Raw genomic sequence first — 19,900 nt, forward strand, 5'->3', positions numbered from 1 at the left:
TAGCAAGAGTTCAGATGTTAGAGGCAAGACCTTGCAGGATTAACACCAACGCCCAGGGCTGGCCGCGACCCCTCGGGGAAGGGGCAACACCCTACCTTGGGGACGGAGGGGCCAGCGACCCGGGGGAGCGGCGGCCCAGAGCGCAGGGCATGCTGGGAGGCGGCGGGAGGCAGGCTGGGCGGTGCTCCTGCAGGTGCGGGTTTGGGCAGGGCCGCCCTGGCCTGAGCGCCTCGCTTCTCTGGCCAAGCAGGGGGTGGCGGAGGCTTCTCAGGGCCCCAGTCTGTGACCGTGGAGCCAACAAGAAACCCGAAGGCCCGCAGGCAGCCCCGTTAGGATGGACGCAGCGTGCCACCGAAGGAGCTTTCTGCCAGGAGGCCTGGCCTCACTGCTGCCCCTTTCCCTCCACTCCGGGGAAGGTGCTGATGAGACACCAGCCGGGAAGGAGGAGGGCAGCCAGAGGAGGGCAGCGGGAGCTGCAGGGAGCGGGGACCACAGGATCCTTTCAGGAGTAATCCAAGGGCCAGGCCTGGGGCGAGCGGGTAAACCTTAGGGGCAGGGGACAAGCAGGGACGCAGGCCATGCCCCCCCCGCCACCTTCGCCGCCGGGCTCCCTGGAGAGCCTCAGAACCTGACAGCTTCGACCAGCACCCACATTCCACACGCGAGGAGGAATGCGGGGAGCGCCGCCTGCTGCCGCCTGCTGCTCTGCTGTCCATTATAAACTCATCACCCCGCCGTCCGTCCCCCCACGGCCGGCTCCTCTTCTGCTATTTAATCTGCAGACGAAAATACAGATTCTTCATCCTGTTTAGAATATGCGGGAGTGTGATTTAAAGAAACGCATTCCTCGAGGGTTATCACGCTACAAAAATGCCAGAAATGCAAGCCTGGGGGTTTTCATTTTAACAGTGAATTGCTAACGCGCCTTCCCGGCTGTGGAAAGGCGGTCTGGCACACGGCGAGGAGCCAGGAAGATACGGGGTTCAAGGAGGCAGTTCCAGCCCGGGCTGTCCTCTCCCTCTCAAACTGCTAATGAAATGATTGAAAAAGAAAATCTGTGTCCGTCCAGAAAAACAGCGGAAGGGGCCTTCAAGAGACCGGGGACCGTGGAGAAGTTCTGCAAGGACCAAGCGGGTGGGCTGGCTGGCTGGGTGAGCAGCTCCAGGGCTCCACGAACACAGAGCAGCCGGCCGCCTGGGAAGGGGTTAGCAGGGGGCCCCAGCAGAACGCCCCACCTCAAGGAGGCACGAGAGAGGAGGAGGCAGGAGGCAAAGGGGAGTGTCCAGGGTCTGGACACTGAGGGCTTGACCGGGAGTCACCAACCCATCCAGGGCGAGGAGGAAAGGCTGCTGCAGCCTGCTTCCGGCACACAGAGGGGCAGTGCCCCTGCTAACTTCAGGCTGCCGTGGACCATGCACGCCACTGCCCCTGGTTCCTCCCAGATGACTGGCTGGACCCCCCAACACGGAAAAGTAAGTTTCAAAAAAGGAGACACTGGTCAGCTTAGGGCACAGTCACTGACAGAAACACTCTCAAGTCTTAATAAAAGTCAGGGACAGGGAAGCGGCTGTGGCTCACTCAGTTGGGCTCCCGTCTACCACGTGGGAGGCCCTAGGTTCACGTCCCGGGGCCTCCTTGTGCAGGCAGGCTCACCCACACGCCGTGGAGAGCCGCCTGGCCCCCAAGCGTCGCAGAAAACAGACTCAGCAAGGTGACGCAACAACAACAAAAAAGATAGACAAGCAAAAAACACAGAGGAACGCACAGTGAATGGACACAGAGAGCAGACAGCAAGCAAGCTGCAAGCGGGGAGGGGGGAATAAAAAAATAAAAAAATAAGTCAGGGACAGAGAAAGAAGTAAAGGCCGTGGGGAGTAGCTAAAAAAATGAAAAGACCGTATTTTAAAAGAGAAATGGATCTGAAAAATTAGGAAAAACAAAAAACGTTCCCACTCCGTGAAACAGATTCCAAGGAAGATATTTTGAACAATTTGGTACTAGGAAATCTCAGTGACATTTGAGCAGATCTTTTATACATATGAAGAGAATAACCTTACACCAAGAAAGAGTGCTTTTAGATGAAAAGCATGTTTTCAGAATTGAAACTCCAAATGGCCACAGTAAATAGTGATACTGTTGATAACCCAATCAATGAATTAGAAGAAACATTTGAGAAATTCTCCCAGAAATCACAAAAAGAGAAAGAAAAAGGAGGTGACTGCGATAAGGGTCAAAGGGCAACATTCCTAGAGAATAGAGTCAGGAGATCCATCACAGGAACTGCAGAACAGAACTGACAGAGGAGACGGGGAGAAGCATTAAAATAAATATTAGAAGGATCTCTGTTTCCAACCAAGATGGAATGACAGGGGTCAGATTTACTTTCACTTCTGAAAGAATCAAAACACCAGGCAAAATATTTAGAATAACAGCTCTCAAGAGCCTGGCCATCAGGCAGGATAGCTGTGAATACCCATAACTCACATCACATTTAATGGTGAAACGCTGGATTCTTTCTCCCTCTGATCAGGAAAAAGACAAAGGTATCCATTCTCACCACTTCTATTCTATAATTTTATTCTACATTATATTCTACATATAATCTAGGTACTAGCCAGTGTAATCAGGCAAGAAAAAGAAATAGGAATTTGGCAGATAACCTTTTATGAGTTTACTAAGTTTACAGGATGTAAGATCAAGATATACATAAATCAATTGTTTCTACATACGATTGGAAACTGACATTTAAAAACCACACCATTTATAATAGCGCAAAATATGCAATACTTAGAGGTAAATCTGACAAAAGATATATGAGACTTGTGTACTGATAATTACAAAATACTGCTGAAAGAAATTAAAGAAGATCTGAATGAACTGAGAGAGACGTTCATAAGTCAGAAGAGCCCATACTGTTGTCAGTTTTCCCCAAATTGATCTACAGAGTCATTAAGTCCAAATCAAAATCCCATGAGGCTTTTCTTTTTTGCATGAATTGAAAAGCTGATTCTAAAATTCATATGAAAATTCAGAGGACCGTAAAGAGCCAGAAAACCATTATGGAAAAGGACATAGTTGGAGGACTAAAGCTACCTGATTTCAGGATGATAAAGATGCAGTGATCAAGAAAGCGTGGAATTGGCTAAGGGCCAGGAAAAAAAAAAAAAAGAAGAGTCCAGGAATAGTACCATATACATAACTGATTTTTGACACATTTCAAAGGCAATTCTGTGGAGAAAGGACACTCTTCTCATCAAATGGCCCTGGAACAACTGGATATCAATTTTTTTGAAGGAAAGAAAAAAAGATTTGTTATAAGGATTAAAGGAGAGAAATATTTGTGAAATCGCCTCATATAGCATCCCATGTACGAGGTAAATATTTATTGCTTCTCAGATTAAGAAAACAAATCCTCGGCAGCATCAGAACAATTTTATGTACAAAAGCGCAAACCAGATCACGTCAGCGTCCCTTCTGGGCTCCCTGCGCTCCGAGTAAACTCTGGGCAACGCCTTCTGCGGCCGACACGGCCCTGGCCTGTCCCCTCATCGCCATCAGGCCCGCCCCCCTCTTCCCACCACAGGACTTTTCATGTTCTCCTCCTGACCTGCTGGGAACGCTCTTCAACCCCCAGCCCCTCAGCCTGGCTAATTCCCTCTCACATCCTGCCTAGCTCAGCGCGTACCACTTACTTCCTCAGAGAGGCCTTTCCCTGCCACCCTCTCCCCTGCATCTGTTCCCCTGCCTCCCAGCCTCCTGTTCTTCTGCATCAGACACGACACAATCTATGTTCACTACCTGAGCACTTATTCGCCCATTTTCCCCCAACCACAGAGAGCTCCATTCCCAGCGGTGCTGGTGACTGAAGTTCCAGCCCTACCCCGGGGCTGGGCGCTCACTATCTGTTGAATAAATATTTGTTCCCTGAAACCACAGCACTGCAAGATCCCTCACCGAAAGAGGCCTCCCCTTATCACGGGGGCCACTCCCAAGGGTCAGAGTCGGGGCGGGCCCCTCCCAGGCCCCGAGGGAAGCCGTGGGGCCCCCAGGGCCTGGATTTTCCAGGTTATGCAGGACAAACCTCAGCAGCTTCTGTGGGCAAGCCCGAGGCGCCCTGACTCAGAGGGGGTGGCAGGTGCTGCTGGTATCCCACCTGGATCCCTCTCCCAGGCTCTGCCGGCACTTCAGCCCATGGCCCCGCCTGCGTCTTCCCAGAGGCGTGCCCGCAAAGCTGCCTAGAACATGCCGTGCCTGAAGGTGTCCCGGGGGTCGCACCTGCCACCTCTCAAAGACCGCGGCCAACGACTCACCGGGACAGGGTTACGAAGCCTGCTCCATTGTCTGCGAGTGGGACAAACTGCGGTGCAATTCGCGCTCCAGAACGGCGGCGGGCGGCCGGGCTCCGCCGAGGCTAGGCCGTGCCTGAACCGCTCTGCCTGGCCTGTTCCTCCTGAAAACGCTCCCAACCCGCTGCGGTGCCCCAGTGCCGCGCCGGCTCGTAGTCTAGGGAACGCGCTGGAGACAAAGGATGCCTACGGTATTATAAGAGCAAGGCAACCGCCATTTCCTAGGTGCACCGCCCCTGGCGAGGAAGCGGGGGCTCAGGACAAATCTGTACGGCATTCACAACCCCAGTGGGCAGGGTGAAACCAGGACTCGAACCCAGGCCAGAGTCTGGCCCCCAAATCCAAGCTCTCAACTCGCCAGCCTGGAAGTCGGGGAGTCCGTGCACGAGCACGTGTGCAGAGACCCCCGGTCCTCCCAAAGCGAGTGAACTGTGCGGGCCGAGGCAGGGCAGAGGTTACCGGCGGGGGCACTGCCCCTTCAGCACAGCTCCGCTGCTCCAAGGGGGAAGGGCCCAAGAAGCCGGCTGTGCGCTGTACAGGGGTGCGGGGAGGCCTGTGGCCGAGAGGAGCTGGCCCGTGCGGTGTCTGAGGTCCCTGCGACGCTGGGCTCTTGTGACTCCGGGTGCTCCAGATGTGCACGCTCAATCAAGGATAAGGCACGACACTGTAAATAATCTTACCAGGGAGTCACTATGTCATCACCCAAAAGAGGACGCCTGAGACCCATGCATCGGATAACTGCCTCGGTCAACGCCGGGCGAGCGGAGGCTGAGCGTTGGAGGACAAGAAAAGAATCCACAAAAATAAAGGAAAAACTGGATACAGATGTTTGCCTCAATTATCTTCTACCGAAAAAGCAAATAACAGGAAAGATCGGTGCTGGATGTGCATTTTTTATTCAACCATTTGGCGTGAGTCATGACATTTCAGAGAGAAATATGTCTCTCTTCTGGTGAAGCTAAAGGAAACTATTTTAATTTTTTTCAATCATGCTGGGATTTGTGCAATCGAGCTATTTTTAACCAAAGCATTACAAAATATGGCCATCACGTGGGAACATTAGTGGAGCCTAAATCAGACCAGCGGGAAGCAATAATGCAATGTGTGTTTTTAAGCAACCTAAAAGGAATTTTTAAAATAACATCAAAATAGTTATAGCTGTCTAAAAACAAGACTACTCGCAGGTTATTTTTCTTATAGTTTCCTTTTATACATGAAGAACAGTTTTTGTTTATTTACTTCTTGAGTATCAAAGTTAGGATGAAAGAGCCTTCATGAAGGGGTCACGGCTTCTAGAAAGGGTTTAAAGTGCTGATGCTGCTCCTGTTTTAATCGTGTGGCTAAGTGACCACATTTTAAACTTTTTATTAGTAGTGGTAAATAAAATTTTTTTTGATGCTGTTGAAATTTTTTTCCAAGAGGCAGAGACAGAGTGTGCTTTATTATCTTGTGTTTTGTTGTTTTCTTCTCTCTCTTTTTTTGGGGGGTGGGGATAGTGTTTGGGGTAGTTTTCAACCCCCAAATCACTGGGGCTGCCCTTTAAAAATATAGATGCCTGGACTTCCGAGGCACATGGGTTTAAAAGAGCCAATGAAACTCTGATATGCAGTGAGGGGGGTTTTTTAAAAACCTCTTTACAAAGCTGCTGTTTTCAGGTGCAGTTGGGTTGTTCCTTGTGTTAAGGAAAGCTGCATACAGAAGTGACAAGCTCTCCCTCAGGACCCCGAGAAGCGGCTTTGCTCCCTCCAGCCCAAATCGGGGAGCCCCTAGTGGCGCTTTAAAGGGAAGGGGCAGCCCCTAGAGCCAGAGGGCAGAGCAGGAGCCCGCCCCATGGGGGCCTTGGTGCCTCCTGGCTCGGGGAGGCTGAGTGGTCACTCGCTTGCAGGGGAGGGCTCCGTTACGCATGGAAAACCCAATCATTCCAGGTCCTCGGGACAAAGCATGAAGGGTCCTCAGAGACGTGAGGCCCAAAGCAGGGGTAAGACGGGCAGACAGCGCCAGAGGACGCGTGAAGCCACAACAAGAGCAGGTGCGGAGAGAGGCGCGGGCTCCGGGCCGGAGCTGGGGGCAGGCAGGGAGGGCAGGGCGAGCCGCGTGCCCGGGGCTGGGCCGGGGAGTCATCCCGAGCCCACCGGGCTGGGCGGTGTGGGGGGCAGGGTAGAGGCCGTGCCTTCGTCCTGGCTTCGGGGAGCTCACACCTACTGCAGTGGACCTGGGACGAGCACCAGGGGGCCCAGAGGGAGGGAAACGAGGAGGAAGAGACCAAAAGGAGGCTCGAGCCCTGCGGACGCTCACCTCAGGGTCGGCACCGTTCAGAGGTGCTGGGGCAAGCACAGCCGCTCACGGCCGCAGGCCTGCAAGGCCACCGCCGGGACTGGGGCGCCGCTGAGGCCCAGCAAGGGGGACTGACATTATAAAAAATCAGCAGCACTGGGTATTCCTACATCGGAGCGGGGCAAACCGAATATTCTGCATGGCAGCCGAGTTGATCTGTGAAAACGGGGCCCAGAGGGATCCACTGGTGAATGCAAATGTCCGAGGACGGGACAAGGGCATGGGGCCTTGGTTCCACGTGGCGATCGGGGCCAGCGAGGAGGCGCGCCTGCTCCCTCCGTGGTTAAACTCACTCCTGGTTGGAGGGTCCGCCCAGGGCGGCAACCCAGGGCCGCAAAGACGCCGGGTGTCAGCTCTTTAGCACTATTTACGTAGAGAAAAAAGTGGAGGGAGCGGATCAATTCCCTGTGGTTCTGCGGCCACGCATCTCTGCTGTCCACCCGCCTCTGTCCTCCTGATGCCCACCACTCCAACCCGAGCCTGCGTCACCCAGCTGGACATCCCCAGCGCCCTTCCACGCCGACACCCCCAAGCACTGTGCCCCGGCTACGGCGCGTCCTCCGCTCTGGTGTCCCTTCCCGGGCGCCGATCACAGGACCCCCGGTCAGCAGCCTTCGGTGGCCTGCCGCTGCTCTGGGAGTAAGCGTGCCCCCTCTCCTCCCTGTCCTCCGTTCCTGGTTACCTGCAGCTCCCCCTAAGACCTCAGGTGAAGAACCCGGCACTCCTGAGAGCCTTCTCCAGCCTGCCCAGACGGGCGGCTCCGGGCACTGCGCTCACTGCGCCATGGACGGCTCCTCCCTAGCACCTGTCCCAGCGGGCTGTTATTGTCTGATTATTTCTTCGACGTCTCCCACTAAACTGTAAATTCCATTGACACCAACATGAGCACAGCATCCTGAGTCACTGCTTAACAAATATGGGGCTAGAGCAGTGAATACACGATGAATGAGGAACAGAAAAGAGAGGGAAAGAGGGAGCACATCCTCGGCTCCCCTCTCTCCTCCTGAGCACGTGATGGGTGTCTTGAAGCACAGGCAGGAAGGGAGAAAGCCACCCCTGGACAAATGAGCAAAACGAAGAAAGGTCAATGGTTACTCATCTCCTGTCAACAGTCTCAAAGTCCTAAGGCACGTCGTAAAAAAACAAAGCAGGGCAGGATGGAAAGGTTTGGAAAACCACTGTCTGCAGATGAGTGTTAGGATCATTTTCAGCTGTTAAGGAATGCATGAAACTCTATGATCCCCAAGCCGCCCTGTTAAAACTGTCCCATAGGCCACCCCATGCGTGTTTCAAAGCTGTCCCATCAGGGTCACGTGCAGGTGAAGAAAGTGAGACCCAAGGCAACACAGCTGGGCAAGCGGAAGCACCACGACCTGTCAGCGTTCCCAGGGCATCTGTCTCCAAGCACAGGGAGCCTTCCACTACCCTACCCCCAGCTGCCACCCAGCTCACCCTTCAGCCTTCCTGGGTAGCACCCTTGGATCGGGGAGCTCGCCCTGCATGCAGGCAGGCCGTCCCTCCAGCCGGAGCCTGTAGTGTGTGCAAAAAACACTGCTCTGCCTCCCTTATCTGCTGTGATACCAGAGTGATAATGAACCCAGCAGTCCGGGCTGGAAATCCATCCAGATTCATGAAATAGCTTTCAACATAAAATATGAGAGGAAAACACAAACAGTCCGGCAGCAGCAGCATGCTATGTATGCAGCGAAGCAAAACAAGGCAGGTTGTATAAATATTTAACAATGAGAAAGAACTGAGCTGGCGCCAAAGGAACATCTGGGACAACAGATCTAAGTAGGCTGTGGTTTCTAATGGGAAAGTCACTGTGAAGATCCAAAAAAGAGAAAAGAAAATGCCAGCCTGCGCGTCTCAGGCTTTGCTCTCATGTCTACTTACCAAGCACCTCTGGCAACCCAACTTGAAATGCTTTTTCTGGTGGCCTAAGTGTTTACTACAAAACTGGACAATTTCCAAGGGGCCTAAATCAACTAAATGTGCTCTTGTGGCCACTAAAATATTTTATTTCTATTTTCAACAACAGAAAACCAATAACAGCGTTAATAGTTGACTCATGATAAAATTGGGATTTTTTTTCCTCCACGTTTATCTAAGTTACCCAATATGGCAAGAAATGAATGGATGCCTATGGTTAGGCATTCAGATTCTGGCCTTGATCCAAAGACTAAGTTTGGGTATTCCAAAGAAAACAAGCTATATATTTGAAAGTATGGTTTTCATGAAGTTACGTTCAGACATTTGGAAACAAAGCGTCCTTTTCCAAAACTGATAGCACAGGGGTGGACTTCACAGTTCCCAGAACCCCTGGGGGGCTGATTATCTGCCTGACATTCTTTCACGGAAGGACTCAAGTGCCTTGCTGAGTTCAACACTGTTTTGTCCTTGCCCTCTTTTGCAAAGTGTTACAAAGAAGGCCCAGCTGCCTTGGGTGGGCTGACCCTGCATGTTGACAACTGCCAGTTATTCTCCCAGGCACACACGTTCCATCACGGGCAAGCTGTCCTCTGGGGAAGCAGGTGCCAGCGGGCTTGCTCCTGCTCCAGCCTGAGCCCTCCTGGGGGTCGCCATGGGCATGCCCTCAGGTCCACGCTGTCCCCCCACTCAGCAGTCGAGGACGCTGCCTGCCAACCCTGCAAGCTTCCCACTGCCCCCAACGGGAGTCTGGATATGGGAGCTTGCAGAGGAGGTGCCCAGGGCCTCTGCAGGTCGCTCAGCTGCCACAAGGGTTCCCCGTGCCCTGGACGGGGAGAAGAGGCCAGCAACCCCCAGCGTCCACTCCTCCACTGCACTCTCCAAAGGCTGGGCAGGCACAGAGCGGGCAGCAGGAGTCGTGGTGCACATCGCACCACTTCACCCCAGTCCAGGCAGCCAAAGGGTGCATCCAACCCCCCACTGCCCACCTTGCTAAGACTTAGTTCAGAGCCCCTCCAAGCTTAATGCAGACACGAACGCCTTGGGGACCTCATTAAAATACAGCTCCTGCTTCGGTGGGCCTGGGAAGCTACATTTCTAACATGCACCATGGACACCTACCAAGCTCTCCAGGGTTTACCTCCCACGTGTGGATGAAAATTTGCACGGAGTTTTATAGGCAGACTTTTTTTTTTAAAGACTTATTTTATTGATTTCTCTCCCCTCCCCTCCCCCCCCCCCCAGTCGTCTGCTCTCTGTGTCCATTCGCTGTGTGTTCTTCTGTGTCTGCTTATATTCTTGTCAGTGGCACCGGGAATCTGTGTTGCGTCATCTTGCTGTACCAGCTCTCCGTGTGTGCGGCACCATTCCCGGGCAGGCTGCACTTTTTTCGCGTGGGGCGGCTCTCCTTACGGGGTGCACTCCTTGCGCGTGGGGCTCCCCTACGTGGGGGACAGCCCTGAGCGGCACGGCACGGCACTCCTTGAGCACATCAGCACTGTGTGTGGGCCAGCTCCACACAGGTCAAGGAGACCCAGGGTTTGAACCCTGGACCTCCTATGTGGTAGGCGGACGCTCTATCCATTGAGCCAAATCTGCTTCCCTAGGTAGCAAGACTTTTCACCAAACCACACATCCCCTAGCTCCCTGAGGAGTTAAACCTGGAGATTAAAGAGCTTGACAAGGTTTAGGAGAGACGGAGACTTGTTCCAAGGAACTTGCTTTCCAACCCCAGCGGTTCCCACAGGGTGACATGCTTAAGAATTACCTGGAGGGGAGGTGAAGCACAGGTTACTGAATCCCCCGAATTCTGGTTCAGTAAGTCGGGAGTGGAGCTGAAATATGCACCTCCAGTAAGTTCACGGACGACGCTGATGCGACTGCGCATGCTTTGAGAACCAGGGCACCGGACGACGCAGGACACGGAGCCTGCAGGGGTCTGATTTCCCTCTTGGAGCGTGGGCACCATCCACCCCTCCTGTGCCCTTCCCCCCCCAGAGCACTGCCATGCCTTGCCCTCTGTGAGCCCTGGGTGACACTGCCTTGGCTCGCCCAGCTCCTGGGACTCAGGAGCACAGGGTCAGGCCAAGGCTTTCGGGGCTTCTTTGTACCCAGATGTCCCCAGAGTCAACAAGTTTCCTCTGCAATAAGGACAAGCTCTGCTTGTCACAACTGCTTGGCCTTGTCTCTGTGACCTTGGGAACCTCTCAGTTTTTTCAAGCCCCCTGGTTCTCAGCTGTGAAATGGGGTCAACAACCCCGCAGGCACAGGCTCGGGAGGGGCCCAACGGGCCACTGGTTCTCAGCCCGACCCGTGCATCAGAACCACCGGGAAGCTTTTTATAAACTATCAGTGCCCAGGCCCCCAGGGTGTTAGATGACTCTAACGTGCACCCAGGCTTGACATGCACTCAAGTGGGTCCAAAACGTGCTCCATAAAAATGTAACAGAATTCATTACGGTCATTGATATTTCACTGTCACTGTGAAAGGAGAAAATCAAAGCAAAATATGTCCCAGCCCCACAGGTGTCCCTTTGCTAGACAAGCAGGGGGACCTGGAGGCAAGCGTGCTATCTCTCACCTCCCGCAGCAACGCAGCCTGATGAAAGGCAAACGAGCAGCGCTGCAGAGCTGGCAGCAAAGGGCTCCCTGGGGCCGGCTCTGCCCGGACCAGGGCCGGCTGGGGGCTGTGATCCAAGGCCGAAAGCATCTCCGGACTTCAGCCGGCCTCCCCGGGAGATACTTAGTCACTGCCGACCAGGGCATGTGAATCATGCACAGGAGCTTTCGGGCCAAAGCCCTCCGAGGCAGACCTGCCTCCGGCCTGCCCCAAATTATCACTAGGAGTCTGGGCTGGAACGGTGGGGACAAGGGGTCTTTCCTTCAGTAGCAGCTGGGAGAGCCTCGTCTTGCCTGCACCAGCCCCTTGCAGCCCCCGACAAATCCGCCCGATGATGCTCAACCAGCCATGCCCCTTGGAGGTGGGACGAGGGCAGGGGAGGTGGCTATTTCAGCCTCGGGGGACCTCAGATATGTGTCATGTCTTCGGTAGCAGCCTGACATTACTGATGAATTCCAAAAAGAAATATTGGCTCATGTTTGTAATCTGGTCTGTACCTGGGCATGACTGAGTTATGATTGGGGCTTTGATTGGGCCATGTCATTAGGCAGCTGAGCTTCCACCCCTTGGTGGGTGGGGACTCACAGATAAAAGGCATGGCAAAGGACAGAGTTGAGGGTTTTCTGATGTTGGAGTTTGATGCTGAAGCCCCAGGAAGTGAGCACGCAGAGGAAAGAGAAGCCAGCCCCGAGAAGAGAGGCCCTGAGCCAGGAGAAGCACACAGAGGAATAGAGATGGCTCCTTAGATATGGCAGAAACCCCAGGGAGAGACAGAGCCATTTGCCTGATAGTCTACAGTAGACCCTGTGGAGCAAACAGAGGAGCTGAGCCCAGAAAGAAGCAGGACCTGGGAAGAGAGGAACCCAGGAAGCCTGACCCCTCGCAGACGTCGGCAGCCATCTTGCTCCAACACGTGAAAATGGACTTTGGTGAGGGAAGTAACTTATGCCTTATGGCCTGGTATCTGTAAGCTCCTACCCCAAATAAACACCCTTTATAAGAGCCAGCAGATTTCTGGTATTTTGCCTCAGCACCCCTTTGGCTAATACATCCTCTGAGAAGACCGAAACGGGCTTGGGAGGGGACTCAGGGAGGGGGCAGGGGAAGGCTGATGGGGGGTCGAGCGACATCACAAACAGCCCGCCCCACGGTCAGGATAAACAGTATTTGTTAAGGGGCGAGTGAACGATGGAATGAATTATGACTGGAGAGAGAACGAAGGAAGAGAGAAAGGAAGCAGGCCAGCCCCCGCGCAGCCTGTCCCACCACCGCGAAGCTCTTGGCTCTCCTGCACCGACACGCTGACCTGCCCGATTCTCTAGACCAAGGAAGGGTCCAGGAGACCCAGAAGAGCAGGGGAGCGACGCAGAGGCGGCCCGTGGGTTATCCCTCCGCCCATAGCTGCCCCGCGGGGGAGTCGAGGCACTTCTGACCCCGTGCAGGGCTTGAGGCCTCTGCGCCCCAGGATCGAGGTTTCCCAGAGTCCAGCAGCCACAGGCCGAGCCCGGGAGAGGCCCCGGGGAGCCCGGGGGTTCTGCTCGTGAGGCCCCTGAGCCGTGCCTTCCTGCTGCTCCTGCTACTGCCCGAGCCCGTGGGCAGATACAGGTGCGGTCAGGGGCGCGGGCATCACTGAGAGCCCTGGACGCTGACCACTCAAGGACTCCCCTGCCCCCCTAAACCTTGATCGGACCCCTGCCCTCATCCTTACCTGGCATCTGCCCCCCTTGTGCTCAGAATCCCGTAAAACCCAACCACGCCGGCCTGGCCCTTCTCTGGGAGAACACTGCGCCTTCCCCACGAGGATCCGCTCGGAGACCGCGGGGGCTGGCTCCCCTGGGCAGGCCATGCAGGCCTCCTGTTTACCTGCTCAGCACCCCAGCACCCCGGTCTTCCTTCAGTGACAGCACCCTGAGTTTTCCTCTGCGGAATCCCCTCTGCCCAACCCTTGGGTGCAAGGCCCCTGGATGGAGGGGCTGGCCTGACTCAGGGACCCGAGACAAGCCCCGAGAGCCAGCCCCCCGGGATACATGCCAGGACGGCGGGGCTGGGGGAAGGCTCTGTACATCTGCCCGCGCCGCAAAGCCGGCGGAAAGGAAGCCAGCGCGGCTAGCTCAGTGCCCTGGCTGCCACGTTAGGAGAACCTGCCTGGGAATCAACCCACCCCGAGGAAAGCAGAGCTGGGTTCAATGGAAAACACAGGCTCTGTCAGCAGCATGTGGGCACTGGACCCTCCTGGGATCTGCAGCCCACGGACCCTTTTCAGGAAGGGGGCCAAGTCACGTCCTTTTTCACCTAAGCCGGTCTGAGTTGTTTTTCTGTCCCCGGAATGCAGCCTGGTTGCCCAGCTGCTCTCTCCTTTGAGGTCCAGGGAGGAAGGCCCCAGCTTGCACCAAGCAGCCCCGGGGACCCCGGCACCCCGATCGCCCCATGGAGCGCAAGTCCCGCCACGCCCAGGCCTTGCTGGGTGGGGAGCCTTTCCCAGGTTCAGGCCCTGAGTTAGGAGCCAGAAAGGACCCTCCCCTCCCACCGGCCTGCCCGTTTAAACGAGGCCCGTCTGGGAACGGGGTCTTCTCCCTGCGGGCCACCGGCAGCGCCAGTACGCGTCACGGAGGGCGGCCGTGCCTCCTGCGCCACCTCGGTGCTGCCAGGGCCGGCGTGGCTGTGCCAGGCTGTGCCCGGGGACCACGGGGCGGCTCTTGGGCCCCGCGGGGACTGCCCCCCGGCCCTGCGCGCTGCCGCCCTCGGCCCTATCTCGCTTTTGCCTCGGCTCTTGGTTCCTCTCCGCCAACCTCCCCCCAGGTCCTGGGCCAGTGGCTAGCAAGTGGACTCAGCGGTGCCCCGGGGCTGAGAAAAGGAGAACGAGAGTCAGAGAAGCAAGGGAAGCTAGCGGAATCCGGCACCCGTCCCTGGCGCGCTCTCTACGACGCGGCTTTGCTAGGGAAGGGGTCCCCACCTGCGCAGACCAGTCAGCCCCGCCCCCCCCCCATTTCATGATGCTTCCGGGGAGACTCCAGGTGCCTTCTGCTCCCCCTTTGTCCCCACCTCTCTACCTAGGGAAAGATTCAACAAACAGCACTGCATTCCACCAGCCAGCACCAAGGCCTGGAGGACCCCCCTGCCGCCTGCATGCACCCCACCTCCACCCTTATGCCCTGAGTACAGGGGACGCCTGAGTGAGCCAGCGACTGGCTACTGACCCAGAGAAGGGAGACTCCCCTGGGCCCAGGGGGCCCGGCTGCCCCAGTTAAACCGCCCCCGTCCCATCAGGGCTTGCCTGGCTGCCTGCCCCGCGCCCACGCGCTCCACCCTCCACCAACGGACCGGTCACGTCCTTCTGGGGCGGGAGGGCTTAAGACACCCTAGTCCAGCAATCGAGGGTGTCAAGCCATCCCTGGGCGAGGCCAGCGGGAGTTTTCACACCCACGCGTTGGCCTGGCTATGAAACCCACGTGGCCAGTGACACGCTCAGGCCCTGCCTCGGCTCCAGCACTGCTGCCATGAGCTCTTCCAAGCTTTCCCCGGCCAGATCGGCGAGCTTTTCTGTTGCCTGTCTTGGGAGGTCACACCCCACGCCCCCTGGTTCCTGTGCTCGGTCCTCTCTTCTGTCCCGAGAAGGTCCCACATCTCCAGCTGCCCAGAGGGCTCGGCCGTGCACAGCCCACTGGGGCTCCTCGGGCACCTGTACCAGCCCTGGCTGGTAGTTACCCCAAGGCCTTTTCTGTCCCAATGTGCTTCTCCGTCCCCTTAAATTCTGCCAGCCGCATCAGGACTTCTAACAGCAGAAATGCCCACCCGACCCCGGTGAGCCGGGCAGCTGACCCCTCGGCCTGGGCTGACCCACCCTCACCAGCACTCCCTCCGCCATCTGCTCCAGCTGTGTCTCCTGACGGGGTTTCAGAAAGCCACATCCTGTGGTCAAATACAGACGTCTGAGCAAGACAGCTCTTCCCAGAGAAGGTCATTTCAGCTCTCAAACCAACGCTTCCTGCTTGAGATGGTTTCCCTTTCACATTCCTCCTATATATTTATAAGGTGTGTTCTTTTAGGATTTCTGTATGGAATTCTCCAATTCAGCCCAGGCAGGGGGATGGCTGAGCAAGTCTTCCTCTGAGCCTGTTTGTGCATCGATGCTTTACAAACACATAGAGCCTACACCAGGTCATGTATTAGACGTTACACGAGACACAGAACCCGTCCTCCTACCTAGATTCTCTGCCCCTTTTCCCCGTTGTATACATTGTTGATAACCAACACTGAGAAAGTTACTATTATTGCTCAGAAATCATAGTACCTGAGTGTCCTCCTGCCGCTTCTGACATCTGATTGAGTCTCATGATGAGCTGACTCGTTTATTCACCTGACTCCTGCTGAATGCCTACTAAGTGTAAAACACAAACCAGGCTCTGTGCACACAGACAAGAAGAAATGGGCATCCAGCAGGGCTCAGCACAGCCAGGGAGGATGATGCAGTGTAAGTCATGGAGTGGAATGCAAAATTAGGGCAGAGTCAGTTCTGCTATCACCTGTGTTTTAAACACACACACTTATTCCACTGCAATCGATACAGCAGGGAATGATTTGAGCATAACACGGATCTTGCATTTGCTTATGAGCAATTTTTTCTGCAACAAATACTAGGTGAAAACAGCGCACCCAGGTGGGTGGAGCCATGGCCAAACATGCAAAACGCACACACCTCACGTCTCCCAGTAACCTCAGTTCACAGTGTGCTGTGCCCCACACCGTACCCAGCCACTTCTGGGCTACGACGTCCCATCTGATTTCAGACAACTTTCCCTCCACCATCTCATAGTAACAAACAAGCTGCGACCCTTCCAGGGCTCCTGCCCCCAGCACGTTTTTTAAGCTAAAGCTTAAAGCTAAAGCACGTTTTTTAATTTTTAAGCTAAAGTGCCATACTTAAGGCAGTACTTACATATTTCTTGACCAATTAACATGTGTAAAACTGTGCTCCTGATTTTAACGGATTCCTATTTCTTTTGCTTTGAGGTGTCACTGACCAAAGTTTTTGCGTGTTGGGGCCAGCACTCTTTTTTCAGTAACAACCTGTGGCTATAATGCACGATATATACATACTGCAGTGGTCATTAGGAACGTATACGCTGCATTACAGAAAAAGTGACGGCTTTTAAAGGTTTCAGCGAGGTAACTGTAGCAGTTTGATATTATTGACGAATTCCAAAAAGAAAAAATACTGGATTATGTTTGCAAACTGATCTTTTCCTCTGGGCATATTAGATTATATTGGATTCAGAGGTTTACTTGATTAAGTAGTTATGTAAACCTCTTGTGCCAGTAGGGCACTGAGTCTCCACCCTTTGGTGGATGGGAACTCACAGATAAAAGACATGGCAAAGGACAGAGTTAAATGTTTTTGATGTTGGAGTTTGATGCTGAAGCCTTATGCCTTCCCGGAGTCCCGGGAAGAGAGGAACCCTAAGCCTGGAAAGAAGCAAGTCCTGGGAAGAGAAGAACCCAGGAAGCCTGAACCCTGGCAGACCTCAGCAGCCAACATGCTCCAACACGTGGCAATAGACTTTAGTGAGGGCAGTGACTTGTGCTTTTTGGCCTGGTATCTGTAAGCTCCCACCCTAAATAAATAGCCTTTATAAAAACCAACCAATTTCTGGCATTTTGCATCAGCACCCCTTTGGCTGCCTAATACTAAGGCCTGGGTGATGAATTACCACTAATGATCACCCACTTGCCAGGTAACCCTCATTACGGAGCACATGGATGTGAATAAAGTATCACACTGACTCCTCATGGCAATGTACCCTTATTGCTGGCAAAATACAGGGAAAAAAGGTATTAAATGAATTTTTAAAATGTTATAGGGTGAAGGAAGCCACTTCACAAGCCAAGTCAAATACATCCCCTCCCGTTTCCGTGCTTTTCTTGGCCCTCTGGCCTCTGGTCTGTCTGCTGCCAGGGCTGGTCAGCCTCCAGGGTCACACAGCCTCACAGAGCGGGGCATGCTGACCTGTCATGGAGTTTTCTGAGGTGCACAGCTGCTCTCTCAGCTTCTCCACGTCGTCCGGATGCACCTGCTCGTAGAGGGTGCTCCCAAACCACTCCGACTGTGGCTGGTTCAGGACCGGCGTGACCGAGTCGGACACGTAAATCACTCTCCCCGTCTCTGCGGCCACGACGAACAGAAACCCATCGGCCGCCTCCAGGATGAGATGCTTCAGCTCCTGGGAAGAAACCATGAGGGTCAGGGCAAAAACCGACGCACACAGGCCAGCCCAACCTCTTATCGGCAAGCTCCAACACTTATTCAGGGAAGTACTCTGGTACTCAGGGAGTCTGCGAAACTTTGCTGGTTTTGTTTTTTCACATGGAAAATGAACCAGAAAAATGCACCAAGCTTGCACCATCCCTAAGAACGACTACTCAAAACCCTGTTAGCCCTGACTTTAATCATTTCTTAGGGAGAGAGAATCCCCAGCCAGGGAAGGGGAGAGCAAGGAGTGGCCAGGAGACAGTGGTGGGTGCCCAGAGGAACGAGTGGCCTCTCCATGGAGTCCAACCCATGGGACAAAGGATGCCTGACGGGAGGAAGGGAAGGGGGTGGGAACTGAGAATGCAAGGGGCCATGTGTCTCTTTGCCCACGGCTTGCCACTCAAGGGCACGCTCATTCCTCTTCTCTTCCTGTACTTTCTGGGCTGAAACTGGCACTGGACATGGGCATCGCCTTTCATCTCCGTGTCTATCTGATTTCCAGAACTCCGACCACCATCACCTCCACAGGATTTCAGGGTAACCCGTATGGCAGCAGGATGCACAGCACTGCCCGTGTCACTGGCCGGTGAGAAGAGGGGTTAGCAGCCAGCCCTGGGGTCACACTGACTCACCAGGGCCGTGACGGCACAGAAGGCAGGAAGGACGCTGCTTGGGCTCAGAGCAATGGGCTGCAGGAAGCAGCAGCCCAGGAAGGCCACGAGCGGGACAACATCGACGTCAAGGTGAGCTGTTTTCCCTTCGTGGTGCCTGAAGGCAGCTGGAGTTCAGCTCCCCGCGTCATTCTCACATCAAGCTAAGGGGAGCTTGCCCACTGCATGAAACGGACTCTGTTCCTGCAGGAAGTGGGGTGCTAACTCGCCCCCCTGCTCAGAGACGGCGGTGCCCTTCCAGCCACCTCACAGGTGTCCAGGCAGCCAAGAACAAAAGGGTCGGGGTTGGCAGACATCTTCTGCTGGGATCCCTTTGTTCATATATAATCTGATGTGGAACGCCCACTATAAAACATGGGAAAACCCAGCAGAGTGGGCGGTGGGGGTCTGCCCTAAGGCCCAGTCCCCAAGGGGCTCCAAGGACCCGAAGCTTGGAGAACACTGATCCGCTGGTGGGCAGAGCCTGGGAGCTCTCTGAGAGTCTCGAAGCGCTTGGTCGGGTAGGAATTCTAAAATCCTCTGGCTGGGAAATGTGTGTGGGAGCAGCTTCTTTTAAGTAAAAAGCTTTTTAAAGCAGTTGGCCCACTTTTCTTGCGTCGCACGTCTGTTGCCCTGCATCTCCTAGGCCCTTCCTTAGTTCGTGGGCTGGATCAGCATTTTCCTCTTCTGTATTGTTAACGTTTTTCCAACCAGTGAAAGCTGTGAAAAATGGAACCGGACGCCGGGAGCAGTGGAGAAATCTGTCGCTGGAGGAAAACAAGCGAGGCTAAATGACATCATTTCTGTATTCATGTTTGCACCCACTTGACACACGTCTGTCTTGCAAGGTCTGGGGGAAAGTCCACCCGGACGCGGCTCCATGCTCACGAAAGCCGCCCTTTTTCACCACCCTTCTGCTTTTTGTCCTCTGGGAACCAGCCTTGCCTCTATTCTCCAGGTAAAAATACTCTAAGAGTTAAGAGTGCAGATTTCAGAATAAAAGAGACTGGCCTCCATGGCTCTGTCCCTCTGAGCTGTGCAGCGTTGGGCATGTTTTTCTATCCTCAACATCTTTTTTTTTTTCTTTCAGTGAGTTCTTGTGCGGTTCAACGAGATCCTGCATGTAAAGGACTAAGCACGGGCTTGGCCCACAGTAGGTGTGGAATTAATGTGACTTATTTGGACAATTGCCTCCTCTCTCCATTCCACTTTCATCATCCTTAGTCACTTAAAGGCAAAGAGATTAATTTCAAATATTGACCTAGTGGGACTTTTTAAAATCAGAATTGAAGAAATGTGCAGGAGGTTTTTTTCTGAGCCTGACAATTAGTAGGTGCTTCATAAATTTCTGCTGCTCACCTCCTGGTTTTTCAGCCTTCGGTGTACTCCGAGCCCCGTGTTAGGCCACGCGCGGATGCCTTATTTCTCACCACGCGCGTGCAGCAGGTGTCACCTCTGCTTCTGTCTGTGCAGGGGTGGACGCCCCCTGTCCTCCCGGCAGGGGACACTCCACACCAGCCCTTCCTAAGTCCCGTGAAGGGGGTACCTCAGGGCCACTGTAATAGTTAAAGGAGGAGCCAAGGACACAGAGCACCTGGCAGAACGTATGCCACAGATCAGGCGACTGGTCAACCTGCTCCCTCGTTCTCTCCCAGACCAGACTCTCAGCTCCCGCAGAAGACGCTGTACTGACACTCAGCCATGCCGCCTTCACTGCTGCCTCTCGTGTGGAGGCCCCTCGTGCTCCCCGCTTTCTACCCACCCGTCTACTGAT

At 54.5% G+C, this 19,900-nt stretch overlaps 1 protein-coding gene across 6 annotated transcripts in view; it reads right to left on the reverse strand.

Moving 5' to 3' along the window:
* The window catches only part of ARNT2 (aryl hydrocarbon receptor nuclear translocator 2), a 177,578-nt gene that overhangs the window by 99,029 nt on the left and 58,649 nt on the right, over positions 1-19,900 (reverse strand). For all 6 annotated transcript variants that reach the window (XM_058294757.1, XM_058294759.2, XM_004480675.5 and 3 more), the window contains exon 5: positions 17,234-17,447. In XM_058294757.1, the coding sequence (XP_058150740.1) occupies positions 17,234-17,447 (214 nt within the window). The remainder of the gene's footprint in view (positions 1-17,233; positions 17,448-19,900) is intronic.

The sequence above is a fragment of the Dasypus novemcinctus genome, chromosome 3 (assembly GCF_030445035.2).
Source record: "Dasypus novemcinctus isolate mDasNov1 chromosome 3, mDasNov1.1.hap2, whole genome shotgun sequence".
Lineage (NCBI taxonomy): Eukaryota > Metazoa > Chordata > Mammalia > Cingulata > Dasypodidae > Dasypus > Dasypus novemcinctus.